Genomic DNA, 14339 nt, shown 5'->3' on the forward strand with positions numbered 1-14339 from the left:
CACTGCTGAGTAACTCAATTTGGAAGTTTAGTAGGATGCCCAGGATGCTGTAAGCCGTTATTCAATTTCTGTAGGAATGGAATGGGGGGAGTTTTAGTTTTCATGCTGTTAGCGGCTCTGTGGGACAGAGACAAGCATGTCAGTGTGCATGGGTGATACCTGGAATAGCTACACACACACACACACACACACACACACACACACACACACACAGAGAGAGAGAGAGAGAGAGAGAGAGAGAGAGACTCTGCTTGATGTAAATGTATGAAGGAGCTGTTGGAAGTGTTTCTTAGATTTCTGATCCATGCCTGATGTTGTTGTTAGTAAGTAGGTCAGTTAACTTTTATCATTGAAAGTACGATCCATGAACTCATAAACTGCAAGGGTCTGGCTGATAGATAGATAGATAGATAGATAGATAGATAGATAGATAGATAGATAGATAGATAGATAGATAGATAGATTAAACCGCAGACACCTAACAGTCACTGTTGTTGTCTTCAGCAGGATGTGTTAAGGGTCCTTGGTGAGCTCACGAGGCAGAGATGAGTCTGACTTCCTGGTTCCTGGTGAGTGGCGGGGGGACGCGTCATCGTCTCCCCAGGGAGATGATCTTCGTGGGACGGGACGACTGTGAGCTCATGCTGCAGGTACAGTGACTCCACCGGACACAAGCTCGAACCTCTCATTCCTCATCTGGCCGGAGTATTATCTGAAGCACTGGAGATTAGAACGGATTACAGTGATTGACTGGATTTTGTGTGATTTAGTCCCGCAGTGTGGACAAACAGCATGCCGTCATCAACTATGAGCCGACTACAGACGAACACAAAGTTAAGGACCTGGGAAGCTTGAATGGGGTGAGTGTGTTATGGATCTAGTAATTTACAAACGTCTTACTTGCTTTAGTTTATATACTTAACTGCTTGGAACTGCCTTAATACTTAAGTAAAGTGTTCATCTCAGATAACATAAGGGACGCATCATAACCTGAATTCATTATGTATTTATGAATATGTCATTATATACTTTTCAAAGTTATATATGAAGAGTTCGATTCCAAAGATGGACATAACATAACTTGTTTATACTTGATTTAGTGCTGTCAATAATTTTTTAAGAGTAAGGTCCAAAAAAAAAAAAAATCAGATGGTAGCTATTTAATTTTGTAACATTACTCTATTGTTTGTAACCTTATTCTGCTTTTTCTTGCAGACGTTTGTCAATGATGTCAGAATACAGGAGCAAATGTATGTCACGCTGAAAACTGAAGACAAATTGAGGTTTGGATATGATATCCTTTGAATGTGGTATTCATGTTTCAAACAACTATCTATCAAATCCACTGACACACTTCACAAGGTTAGTGTGCACAAACAATCCTGTAACTTTATCTGTTCTTGAATAGCTTTGAAACCTCACTGTACCCGGCCTGTTGCATAATAGATAAGGCTATCAGTGCGTGGTTCTCATGCCTGCAAAGAGCTCATCGTTCCTTTCTTTAACCTGCCTCACATACCAACCTGTTCACCGTGGTGCGAGGAGAGCTGCATGTTCCTGAGGAGGCCCTCAAGGTTGGACAGCATGCTGTACATGTAGTGAAAAAGCAAGTAGCCTGTGGTCGTATGCTAACAGACAGAGCAAATACTGTATACCTGCGCAAAAGAGCACAGTCAAAAAGCAAAAAAAAAATCTGATAGAGATGAGTTCAGTCAAGGAGAGCAAAGTGTTTTCTGCTGAACTGGGCAAAATACTACTTTCTCAAGATTGATGAATATGCTCTTTGTTCAGAACAAACTGTCCTGGTAGCTTTAAAAAAGATGGGATTTCATCTTAATGTGCTACATGAAAGTTCTGCAGTATTATTCAGCATGTTTCTTGAGCTATACCCAGTGACTGATGTATATCCTTGAGTTATACACTGTAATTATACTGAGACCTTTATTGTAAAAGCTTCAATAAACAACCCCAGGCTGCATTTCTATCTATTCAGCAGTGTTTGACAGTCCTGTTTAGCCTCTGTGCCTCTAAACTCTCCTCGCTGCTCCTACTTGTCCTCGTCTATCAGCACGAGAAGTTCAGCAGCCAGCTCCAGCTGAGCCAGAAGAAGCCTCCAGAAGGGGAACCCTCCAGGTCAGAGGTCAAACCCTCTGAGGCAGCAGCAGCACCAGCATGTGAGGGGGCCACCGCCAAGCCCCCCGAGGCCAGCAAGGGGGAGGATAAGATGACAGGTGAGAATGTCCAAGGATACAGCACAGAGGACACAGGTTACAATACTGCATGAGCGTATCAGTGGTTCTGCTGCCACAATCCATACACATCACATTTACAGTCTTTCAACCAGGGCACAAAGCACAAAGTTTTTTCATCTACAGACCACAGCAACATGCAAATCTGAACATTCACCTGCCACTTTCACTAATTTATTAGATTTTTAGGATAGAACAGGATGGTGATGGTTGGTTATGTGCAAAAAACTACCATGCCAGTTAATTTCCCACGCTGCTTCCAAATTTTCTGTTGTGGTACATGCAGCCATTCCCATAAGGTTAACTAATGACTAATTTTTTTCCAGGGGACGTAGCAGTGTTGCACAGGGGAACCCCCCTCTATGGCCAGCCTGCCTGGTGGGGCGATGGAGACGCGGATCAGCAGCACTCTGGGAAGCAGGATGGACGGAGCTCAGACAGGAAGCAAGATAGAGCTGAAACGGGTATATACACAAAAAACACTATATGATCTTATGATGGTTGAATTTAATTTGAGATATCCCCCCTTCCACTAATACCGCTTTGTTATTAGCTGCTTTGAATATCTAGTAAGTGATAAATGTTTTTTGTTTTTTTGTGAGACTACATGTCCATCTTTTTGTTAATACCAACAGATGGCAAAGACACCAAGAAGAGTTCAGAGGCCCCAAAGAATGCCTCCAATCAGGAGCCTAGCTACTTTGAGATCCCAACCAAGGACAACCACTTAGCGGGTAAAATCACTGGTGAGGCCCCCTTGCGGGAAACAGAGGCTGGTGCTGCCACTGCTCCTGAATCTGCACATGGCCACGCCTCCTTCACCATTGAGTTTGACCCTGGGGCAACAGCTAAAGCGGCTGTCAAAGATCGGGTAGCGAAAGTGGCACCGGAGACCAGGCCACGCCCTAAGAGGGGTGTAGGGGAGGAGCTAAGTCCACTTCAGACGGCCATGGTGGCAGCGGAGGTCAAAGTTGCCGATTGGTTGGCCCAGAATGAGCTGCCGTTGGCTCTTAAAGAGACAGTTGCAGAGGACGATGGAGAAAGTGTGAAGAGTGATGTGCCTGTCCATCTGAGGAGCCTTAAAGGTGTGTGTGTGTGCATCGGTGTCTGTATTTCATTAATCATAGCTCCTTCTCTTTAAGATGTACAGTATGTTGCCTTATTGTTTACTTTAGTGTAGTTTAGTTAAGATAAAATAAAATACAACAATTTGCAAATTACTGATCTAAAACAAACAAACAAAACAATAAAAAATCAAGATGGCAGATAACCTTAATGTCTTTGAAATGCAATGAGACATAATTGCCAATAGCCATCTTTTCACAGTGAGACTGTGTAGGTCAACAGTGGATCACCAGAAACCCCCTCAACAATAACATATATATATATGTGATATATATATGATATATATAATCACACACTAGTCCTACAAATGGGTGGTGACCGTTGCTGTCATAGTTGTCTGTCTGTCTGTCTGTCTGTCTGTCTGTCTGTCTCTCTCAATCACCCTATGCCTCTCTTTAACCCCCCCTCTTCTCTCCGTATCTCTCTCTCTCTACCCTCTGACCCCCTCCTGTCCTCTCTGCCCCTCCCACACCAGGCAGTAAACATGAGGACGGCACCCAGAGTGACTCAGAGAACGCCCTTGGAGAGCAGCGCAGGGCCGCAGCGCTGGAGGAACACTCGCGGGGGCTGTGGGGCGGCTCGGGGATGAAGATCAGGGAGGGCCGTGCTAACGTACCAGAGGGGCTCTTTGCAGAGGAGGACAGTCCTGCGCGCCGTCGCAAGTCTTCGACTTCCAAGATGACACCGTTGGGAGGCGGAATTGCAGAGAGGCGGCGAGGCTCCGCATCACATCAGCAGACTGGCCGTGAGGAGTGCTATCACCATGGAGATGACCACAGTGACAGAGGGACCTACACGATCGAGTTGGAGAATGGAGATCATGAGGAGGAAGAGGCTAGGAGAATGATTGACAAGGTGTGAATGATTTGTATGATCTCATCATCTATGGTTCTGGATTTTACACCAATTATTTTTTACACTGTACATAATTACAACTGATCATGCTTTGCCTTTAAAGCTACATTATGCAACGTTTTGCCTTGTGTCAGCAAAGTGTGTTGTTAGTCCAGCCCTCCTTGGGCAAGTTCATGCCGCAACACTTCACTCACTTCACTTCCATCACTCATCTAGATGAGTTGTCTACCTTGAAACGGCATCTAGCCCGAGGCTGAGGTAACCAGCATCTGTAAAGCCACTGCAGGCGCTGAAGAAGCAGATGGCAAATGCAGGCAATCTGCAACGAAGTTCAGCCGTGTTTTTGAGCAGGCCTTGTCTGCTGCATGTTTGATGTTTTTTTGTTTCTTACTCCTTTCTGCCATTGTTGTTGTTACTATGATTTTCCTGTGCTGTGGCCGGTAGCCTCACCTTGATAGCCACAACCCAGCTCACTGCTGGCCACGCCCACAGAAAATGGTACATGCCACAAGAGCCAATTTCAGGCAAATGGGGGATTTGGGCCCGTACACACAGGGTCACAAATAGACACAGTCTGATAATGTTTAACATATACTATTGTTTTATGTCACAAAGTGTCATATTGTTACAGTTTTAACTAAGGTTAATCTGAAAATGTTCAATTCTAATACTTGGATATATCTACTCGAGTACTGGGTAGTAATCGATCGGTGTGAATGTTTGTGCGTGCGCTTGTGTGTCTGTGTATGTTCCAGGTGTTCGGTGTGGACGAGCAGCAGACTGTGTGTGTTTCCAGGCTGGGACCTGCTGACCACCAGAGAGACAGGGTTATGTCCCAGAGGTCTGGGACAGGAGACAGGAGCAAGCCAGGACGCATGGAGACAGAGGTGCATAAATCCTGTACTCTCTGCTGAGTATAATGGTGACAAACTCAAAGTGTTCTTTTGATGCTTTGAGTTCTGGTCAAAGAATTTTCTGGTGCTGCAGGCTGACAGCTTCTAAGAATAAGCCTGGTGATCTAAAATGTCGTCTCATTGCTAGTAGGCAGACTGGTCCCAGATAAACACTCCTATTTTAAGAGATGTATATAGCCCTAGAACTATGAGTCAAAAAAATATTGCTATTTATGTTTATGCTGTAGAGTTGTGGCATGTTTAGGATTTCAGGTTCTCTCTTCAGGTTCTCCCACCACTGATTCAGACCTGTTAAAAACCTTACTGGCAATAACATTTCAGTTTGATCAGACTGTGGTCTCTCCAGCTGCTCTCTTTGAATACTATAGTTTATCTCTTATATCCCCTGTGCTGTCTTGTCCAGGTCCTGACTGAGGAGCTGGTGGTGGGGGGTCCCCGCTGGGTGTCTCAGTGGGCTACTCTAGCTGCCAGCCACATTAGGACAGATCCTGAGGGATCAGGAGGGGAGAGTCACATCTTGGTCACCGAAGACAGAGGTCAGAACTCATGTTGGCTCTGGTCTGAACAAGAATGGCGTGTAAATACTGAGATTTGGGTTGGATTTGCCTGATTTGAGGCTTGAGACTGATCTAGATTTGTTTACATAATGTTCAGGTTTCTCAAAGTTGAAGAGATTAATTCTTCCACTGTAAGATATTGGTGATATAAAATAGTGGTGGGTAATATATACATCACAATATTTTAAACATTTTAGACAATAATGGTAGCTATCACAGTATAGAGTATATACAACAGTTTTTCTGGTAATGTCAATGTCAAACTGTTAAGTAGGAGAACGATGTCAGAATGGCAGTTTTTTGCCTTGGGATTCAAAAGTGCAGTTACTTTCACATTTTGTTAATTTAAGGATAGGTACCACGATTAAGTATTCTGACTTTTTTTATTTGAAACATGTAAACCTTTTGGTAAAACAAAGAAAAAAAAAAAGTTAATATTATTGGTACTCACATATTTCATCTTCATGTGGTAAAATCGGTTGCTGGTGTTTCCACCCCTGGCAATGACATTCGTGCCACACAGCTTGCAGATGATAGTTTTCTGTTTTTATGTTTTTATGTTTTTATGTAGGAGGATGCCCCCTTTTCTTCGACAATCTCTTCTTCATGCTTGTTTTGCTGGCTTTCATTTGTTTGGAGATTAGGGGGTGCACTCGTTCACTTTCACTTCCCTCAAGCTTCATGTCTCCACAAATGCACATGGGTGCTACTCATAAAGCAGCCCTACCCACATGTTTTCAGCAATTTTGTGATTAATGACAAACTGCTTGATGTTAAGTCTGTAGAACCTAAATCCATCTGCATGGCTAATGTTCAACCAAAGATTATTCGCCTCTAGCCTTTCTGGCTCATCCGGTAGAAACGGTGTGGGTAAATCTAAACCTGAGCACAGATTTCTGCATCAGTTCTACTGGTATATCGCCCACCACTGATATGAAATAGACATTCATCTGGGGAATCACTTGGCTAATAATAGACTCTTTCTCTCCTTCCAGCTGAAATCAGTGAGTCCAGCCACTCAGCGTCCTTTGCCTCTTCTGGCTACACAGAGCGAAAGAGGAGAACCCTGCCCCAGCTGCCTGGTGAGGAGCTCGCCCTGGGAAGGAGGGCCCCAGGCTCAGGCCTACGCACAGATATGGGGGAGAAACAGGACACAGAGCTACAGGAGAAAGAGAACCGGGAGGAAAAGATGCCCAGGGGGAAGAATCGTCCTGGCCATGGTGCTGGAGGTGTGGGCAGCCAGGGGGGAAGCCCCAACCGCTCCTCACCTGCCAAGTCGCAGGATAGTGGTGGAGGGAGAGCAGGCCAGCCAGGCGTGATGGGCAAGCTCCCCCCTCGTCCACTGAGCAGTGGGGAGAAGAGAATGGAGGAGGCACGGAGGAGAAAGAGGGAAGAGGAGAAGGCAAGGGAAAACAGTGGGAAGCCATTGCTGAGGCAGGAGAGTTTTACTGTGGAGAGACCCAGCTCCAACGTGCCCATTGAGCTCATACCACGCATAGATGGGCACACAGGCAACAGAAGTCAGACCAGGGAGGCTGCCGTCGACAGCACCACACTGCAGAAAGACTCTGAGGCAGTGGCAGCCTTTTTAGAGACCACTGTGTCAGACCAAGGTGATCCACCAAGTCAGTCCATTGAGGGTTCCATGTCACCCGAGTCGGACGTGGACACGACCAGCACAGTAAGCCAGGCAGATGGAGGGAGGAAGGTAGTCCAGAAACGCCGAACCCTTGCAGGACAGCAGAAGGAGAGGACGGTGCTGTGCTCGTCCTCCAAAGGCCCTGCTGCGGGCCGAGAGAACCAGGACAGGAGGGTCAAGACCAGAGCTCCCGCCCCTCAGCAGCCCAGCCGCCCCTGGACCTCCCTGGACCTCACTGATGATGACGTCAACTCCAACTCACTCCTCTCCGACTCCCAGCCCGCCTCCACACAGGGCTCCAGAGCCTCTCACCCCAGAGCCCAGACAGGGAGCACAACAGTGGGGGCCAGCACCAAGTCTAGTCGGGCTAAGATCGCCCAGGCCCCGGCCTCCTCCGCAGCCACCACAGGCTCCAGTAAACCCACCGGTGCCCCCAAGCCCAGGCCCACCAGGGCATCCCTGCTGAGGCGGGCCCGTCTTGGGGACTCCTCAGACACAGAGCCAGCCGACCTGGACCGGATGTCAGTAGCCTCCGAGGCCTCCACAGCTAGCTCCACATCCAGGACGGGGATGGCTCGAAGGGGAATGTCTAGGATAGAGGCTCTGGCACAGCCTAGGAGACCCAGGGTGGGCTCCCCCTCAGCCCAGAGCGACTCAGAGGCCACTGTGACCAGGAGTAGAGGCCTGGGGGCCCGCAGTGTGGCAGGGGACTATGCCATCAGACAAGGGCTGAGAGGGTCGAACGTGACCTCCATGGCTACACCCAGAGCCAGGGCGAACAGCGCCTCCAAGCTGCCTGACAAGGGTAAAGGCACCTCAACCTATGGGCACATCGCACCCGCATGTACGTTTTTTTTTTTCCTACATCACACAATTTACTTTGATGTTCATGGACAATGGAAATAATAATATCTGTCTGTGTGTCGCACATACCGTACCTTTCATGTTCCATGATGTTGTCATTGCTTATTATAAATAGAATTCAATCAGGAGAGACTAGGATGAATGCTCGAATGAAAAAGTTTATTCATGACATGAAACAAGATGTAAACTTTGGCGTAAGGTCCATGGAGGAACTCCTCCCATTCGTGAAGTTAGGAGTACATCTGGGATAGACGTAGGAATTAGGATGTCCCCCTGGGGAGTTCCTCTGGAGCCTGGACATTGGTGGTGATGGGGTGGTGGAGGGACGATGGTAAGGACAGCGACTGGAATGACAGCAGCATACAGCATAGATCTGAGAGAAGGGCAATAGCATAGAAGGTGACGTGTATATACTCCCGACACTTAGACGATTGGCTCTTTGAAAAAGAGAGGGAAGTGACTGCTAACTCTGAGTGGTTCTCTGGAAAAAGAGGGAAAGTGTTCACCAACTGATTGGGTAAAGAAAAAGCATGAATGAATGATAAGTAGTCTTCCTGATTGAAATTGCATAATACTTCACTAAATCTATCTGCTAGTTCAGTCAGAGACACTTACGTCAAAGGAATTTGGAGGGGTTTGTTCCGTAAATGGCATCATTTGCAGGAAAACTACCCATTCCTCTCTCTTAAAAATCAACATTCAGTTCACCATGCACATTAGGTACCCTCTAACCTAAACTGTCATTGTTTCCTAACATTAGCCAGCACTCGGTGGCGCCGCGTGCCTGTGGAGTACGCCTCCACCTCAGAGGACGAGTATGGCTCAAACCGCCACACATCCAAGCAGGGCCACACACGGCCGTTCCCTTCCACTCGGGTAGCCCAGCTAGGAGGCTCAGCCCCAGCAACCCCCAGTCCTGGGGGCCTGTCTGCCCTCAGGCAGCACTCCAGGGAGCAGGACGAGTACATGAGAGACTGGACCGCACACAGCGAGGAGATCGCCAGGTAGGTGGCAGACACACTACTGAGGTTAGACAGAAGTGATGAGTCATGATAAGACAGTAGTCAGACATGCTTCCATTGCCTTGAGGTATGTGGTTGTTCGTAGGGAATTATTTACTGGTGTTTGGTTTGGCATTGGTGTTGAATGCGTTTTGTTTGATGGTTATGACTTCTTGTATGATTTACTACCATTTTAATACGAGATGAATATCACAAAGGAAAATGAAAAGAAAGATTGATCACACAGATAGCATTATAACAAGCCCTAACATCATATTTGTGTTTGTACATCAGGATTAGCCAAGACCTCGCCAAAGACCTAGCCATGCTCGCCAGAGAGATTCATGATGTGGCAGGAGAGATCGACTCTGTCAGCCCTGCAGCCACCGACCCTGGAGCTCTGGTACTGTCAACATGTTACACAGTCTCAGCAATACATGGCTTCTCTATCTGCCGTAACAAATACCGTGCTTCGCATTTGTCTGTTGCTACCCAGATAAAACTTGTGCTTGATGATACAGAGATTAATACTGGAGTCAATGATCTAGTAGGGACAGAGAACAAAATTCAGCTTTAGTTGTCTCAAGTACAGATCTGTTGAAATAACATTCTTATTGTTTGCATTTTAATTCTGCTCTAGTTGGAGGAGCGTGTCTTTGACGATAGCTTGGAGCTGGGTGGTCCGTCCACAGAGCACAGCAGCATTCTGGGAACTAACGGGCGGCCGGTGGAGCTCCGACCCCGTGGCTCTAACGGACAGGGGTCCCGCTCCATCCGCCGACAGACCTGGAACAGAGACGATGTGAGTCCCTGCTTCAATATCAAACATTACTCAATCCTCAAAATGCACAGGCACTGCATCTACCTAAGGGCTATTCGACGTAGCTTAAAATTGCATATATGTTACTCTTATGGCATTATCAAGTCTATATTTCTGAACATGAACAACTGTCTCTCAAAGCTAGAACACAGAGAACCTAGAACAAATGAAAATTTAAGTCATACAGCGTTAGTCTGGATTCTTCCATCCATATTAGCTTTATACCATAGAAGTGCAATTTCCAAAAGAAATCATCTTATTATCATAATCATCATCACCCGATTTCGTTTTCTCCCTCTTCTCTTTTTGGTTAATCGAGACAGTGAACGGAATAATGACAAATATCAACCAAGATGTCAAAGGCCACAGTAGTAACATATTTCACATCTTTATTTCACTTGTATTCCCTTCAAAGTGAGCTTAGACAAAATGCAGGTTGACAGTAGTTTCCTAGTGTTAGAACATAGCTTGTTGTGCAATTGTATAGCAAAAGACTTACTGATTTTAAGATTTGACCCTGTTCTATCGGAGCATGTCAGCCTGTGTGCCACTAGAGGGTGCTCCCTATATGCCAAGTCTAATCAGCTTCACCACTAAACAGACACCCAGCACTTCATAACATGACCAAAGCTATTGGGCGAGCAAATAGCAATTACAGTAATACTTCTGTTAATACATGTATATAATAGTAATGGCTTTAATTATGATTTTTTCAAGTAGGTTCATTTCAAAAGGTTCGTTGATTTAAGATGCCTGAAAATGCTTTTCAGCTTTTATTGTTTCAGCTCTGCCAACTAAATGTACACTATCTGCATGCCCCAGTTATTGTGCCATTGTTAAATAAAAATTACCTTATGTTATCTTGTCACCCTCAGGCGGTGCTAGACAGTTTACTGCTAGCATCTGTGACTCAACTATCAGCTAGGATACGCCAGTCTGTTGACAAAACAGCAGGCAAAATCAGGTGAGCACCATGCTACATCACTACCGTAATACTCCAGAAAGGGATGTGCTGTTTTTTTTTTTTTTAAACTTTGTTTTGTGTTCTGGGAGTAAATCTCACACATGCTATTCTCAGAAAAGGGCAAATGCAGGGTAGAACTGCCAAAATAGGAATAGAAAGTCTGTTAGGATTCTTGTCTGAATGTTATGTTGGAGCTAGGCCAATTAGCACGATTTGAGTGGCACATCACAAAGGTTACACTGACAGCCTGCTGCATATCTTCCTCTTTTTTCACACTTCAGATGACAACCCATAAGCCTCTTTTCATCCTTGCTCTCTGCTCACCACACTGAAATCACTTTCACAGCCACATAATACCTCTAACAAAAACTATATTAAATATATTTTCACATATTTTATTTTAATCTCTTTTTTTTCTTAATTTGGTCCCCAGGATCCTTTTCAAGGATAAAGAACGAAAATGGGATGATATTGAGAACAAACTGCAGGCAGAGCATGACTCCTTACTACTGAGGAGCTCCAACAAGGTGATGGACTGGTCCGCTGCTGTACCTTTCACACACACACACACACACACGCACACACGTCAACTTCCTTATCTACTGAAGGCAGGTGAAATGGACAAAGTAGAAATACATTTCCGGGAGGGCATGGGGTGAGGATTGCACTACAAGATGAAGAAAAAATACATAAATAAATACATAAATACATACATGCATACATACATACATCATACCTGCTAAGGCCCAGCAAGCTAAAGAAAGAGGGTGGCAGGAGGAGAGAGTTGGGGGGGGGGGGGGGGGGGGGAAAGACCCAAGGACAACTCTTTGAAAACCAGATGTGGGCAGCCATGTTTTTTGCTAGTATAAAGAAAGTTTGACAACTGTGAAGCATTTCAATACCGACATCAGACATAGTAAGTTTTAATCAGTATAATGTTTTTTTTGGCATCACCTTTGCATAAATAAATACAAAAAGACAGACACACTAGCTTTATGGCTCCAGTAATGAAATATTTTGCCTAAGAATTTGATTGCTTCAGTAATCCATTACTCTTTCAAGCACAGGATTAATGCCATACTGTCTCTATTCCAATTTCTGTCTTTCTCCCAAAACAAACCGCAACATATCTGATTATTTACTGAGTCAATCATAGTGAGTGCTGACATTACAGCATTATGACTCTCTGGGGGATTGAACCAAAGACCCTTCAGTCTTGCACAGTTCATCCTTTGCCATTTAGATCCCTCTGTGCCAACTCCTATTCTGGAGAAGAGAGCACACCAGATAGGTGTGATTTGTTGGAGGGAAAAGACTTATGAGCTGTTGTTGTGGCGCAAAAAAAAATAAATACTGCCTCTCAGGGACAAGGTCATAAATTCTGCCTTTAACTCAAAGTCTGGCCTCAAGCAACCCCAGAAGAGATGTGTCCATTCATGGCACAGTCCCCCGGCTCATAAAGCATTACTGAGTTTACAGCTCTGCTCCAAACTTTCACCTGCAGGAACAGAAGTGAATCTTGTTTATCGATCTGTTATTATGAACACACACTTCCTTGATCATGCCCTCAACCAGGCTTCTCTCGGGTTTAATGTTTTTATTCATTTATGTTCCTTAACAGGAGATTTCCTCCATCCTTCAAGACCTGAAGAGGGTGGAAAGACAAATGCTCGGTATGGATCTAATGCTTCCTTGTTTGTTTTCATAACAAAAACAGCTTCCACGTTGGCGGTCTTCACCAATCAGCATGCATTCATCATCAGAGCCAACTAACATACATGAAATTACCATCACTTGTACTCTGTAGTGTTTGGAACTGTGTAAAATTCCTTTTACAAGAACACTGCAAAAACTGACAGACTTGTTAAGTTATTTTATCTTGTATCCAGACGTATCAAGCTTATTTTAGGATTTTTTTCTTTTTTGTTAAATCATCTTACTGCACTGGAAGATAATTTTACTGTTTTCAACAAATTTGACGTTTTTTTTTTTTTTACAGAAAAATGTAGCTTGTTTCAGGACATTTACTTGGTAAAAGTGAAACTGTCTTGGCGAAAGTTTCTGGTTTCAAGATTTTCTTTATTGTTTTATGGTGAAGTCATATTGGCATGTGAGATCATTTGACTAAAAATATCATGAAATAAGCTTGATAGGTCTGGAATCAAGATAAAATCACTGGGCAACTTGTCATTTTTTGTAGTGAATGCTCATATTGATTATGATTCTGTTGCAATCCGACAGTCATTGACGTGATGGTGGACCCAGACGGCACTCTGGATGCCCTGTCCACCCTGGGCCTCACCAGCCCTCTTGTGGCTGACCGGAAGATCAGTCCTGGGGCTCCGCAGGGGGCAGCAGCCCTGCTCCCCGCAGCAGAAGCTCCCTCCAGCACACTGTCAGCTCGCAAGCCTGATGGAAGCTCCTCTGAACCCCGCGGACCCTCGGACCGTGCAGAGGTGGCAGAGCGAGACTCTGGGCCCCATGTGAACAGCAGCCTGGCCCCCGGTGGGGAGCAGAGCTCTGGATCCCACAACTGATGGACTGATCAACCCTTGGGATCAATGGAAGCTTCCTCAAGCCCTTGGGAACAGACAGACCTAGGAGTTCAGTTGGTTTTTATAGAGGAGGTGTAGGAAGGAAAGTGATGCATATTCCATAGAGAGCATGACTGCCCTCTATCAATCAGACTGAGTCATGTCGAGACTTGATAAAAGAAGATCAATAGTTAAACAGTATTCCAACACTATCAGATGGTCGTTGTCATATAAATGGGTCATATATATGGAAATTTTGAAGTATTGTTTGGTTGGCTTACAAAGGAGCTATGACAATAATATACAGTAACCAGTCAGTGTGTTGCAGTGCATTATCATTATCCATTATTCTTGAAAACATTTAAAAAATGTCAAGAATACAGTACAAGCGGAATGATCATATCACAGGACTTGATACTGAAGAAATTTTTTCCAAGTTCATATTAAGATTTTTTTTTTTTTTTTTGTTAACTCAGAGCACTGCTGACTTTTACAAAAAGTGAAACTCAGTCTTGCAAGCCATGAAGTCTTTGTCAGACTGATAAGCTTGGCAGCCAGCTGACTGACCTCTACACTGAAGGTCAGTGCAGAAACAGAAACTGGAAAGGTGCCATGGTGTCAAAAAAGATTTCAGCAGAGATGTGTAGGAAAAAGTGTTCTTCGAAATACCTTGCCATAGCATCATTTGTAAAAAAAAAACCAAACAAACAAACAAACAAAAAAAACTAATACCTTGTCGCCTGTTGCAATTGCACTTCCCAAGCTTGTTTCAATGTTGATTTTTCCATTAGAAAAGGCTACATTGCTTATTTATTTG

The 14339-nt window shown here is 44.8% G+C and overlaps 1 protein-coding gene across 1 annotated transcript; it reads left to right on the plus strand.

Moving 5' to 3' along the window:
• The first annotated feature begins 545 nt into the window (after nt 1–545).
• On the plus strand, nt 546–13525 carry cep170ab (centrosomal protein 170Ab). Its single transcript, XM_071540035.1, has 18 exons — nt 546–650; nt 771–860; nt 1216–1294; nt 1516–1574; nt 2069–2231; nt 2576–2713; nt 2894–3334; nt 3850–4229; nt 4985–5116; nt 5547–5679; nt 6696–8183; nt 8964–9207; nt 9499–9607; nt 9845–10006; nt 10900–10988; nt 11422–11515; nt 12610–12661; nt 13230–13525. Exons 1-18 carry the CDS (start codon nt 546–548, stop codon nt 13523–13525), a joined length of 4254 nt encoding a protein of 1417 aa, XP_071396136.1.
• The last annotated feature ends 814 nt before the right edge of the window (nt 13526–14339 follow it).

Source organism: Centroberyx affinis, unplaced genomic scaffold (genome assembly GCF_046629955.1).
Source record: "Centroberyx affinis isolate AG114_WGS23_722 - 3 ecotype Tasmania unplaced genomic scaffold, CSIRO-AGI_Caff_v1 ptg003553l_1, whole genome shotgun sequence".
Taxonomy (NCBI): Eukaryota; Metazoa; Chordata; class Actinopteri; order Beryciformes; family Berycidae; genus Centroberyx; species Centroberyx affinis.

Excerpts from the sequence above, each read along its gene's own strand:
- cep170ab (XM_071540035.1), top strand. The coding sequence starts at position 546 with ATGAGTCTGACTTCCTGGTTCCTGGTGAGTGGCGGGGGGACGCGTCAT. Across the intron at positions 1,575-2,068 it reads TTCCTGAGGAGGCCCTCAAG|CACGAGAAGTTCAGCAGCCA; the intron begins GTTGGACAGCAT and ends CTCGTCTATCAG. Across the intron at positions 2,232-2,575 it reads GGGGGAGGATAAGATGACAG|GGGACGTAGCAGTGTTGCAC; the intron begins GTGAGAATGTCC and ends ATTTTTTTCCAG.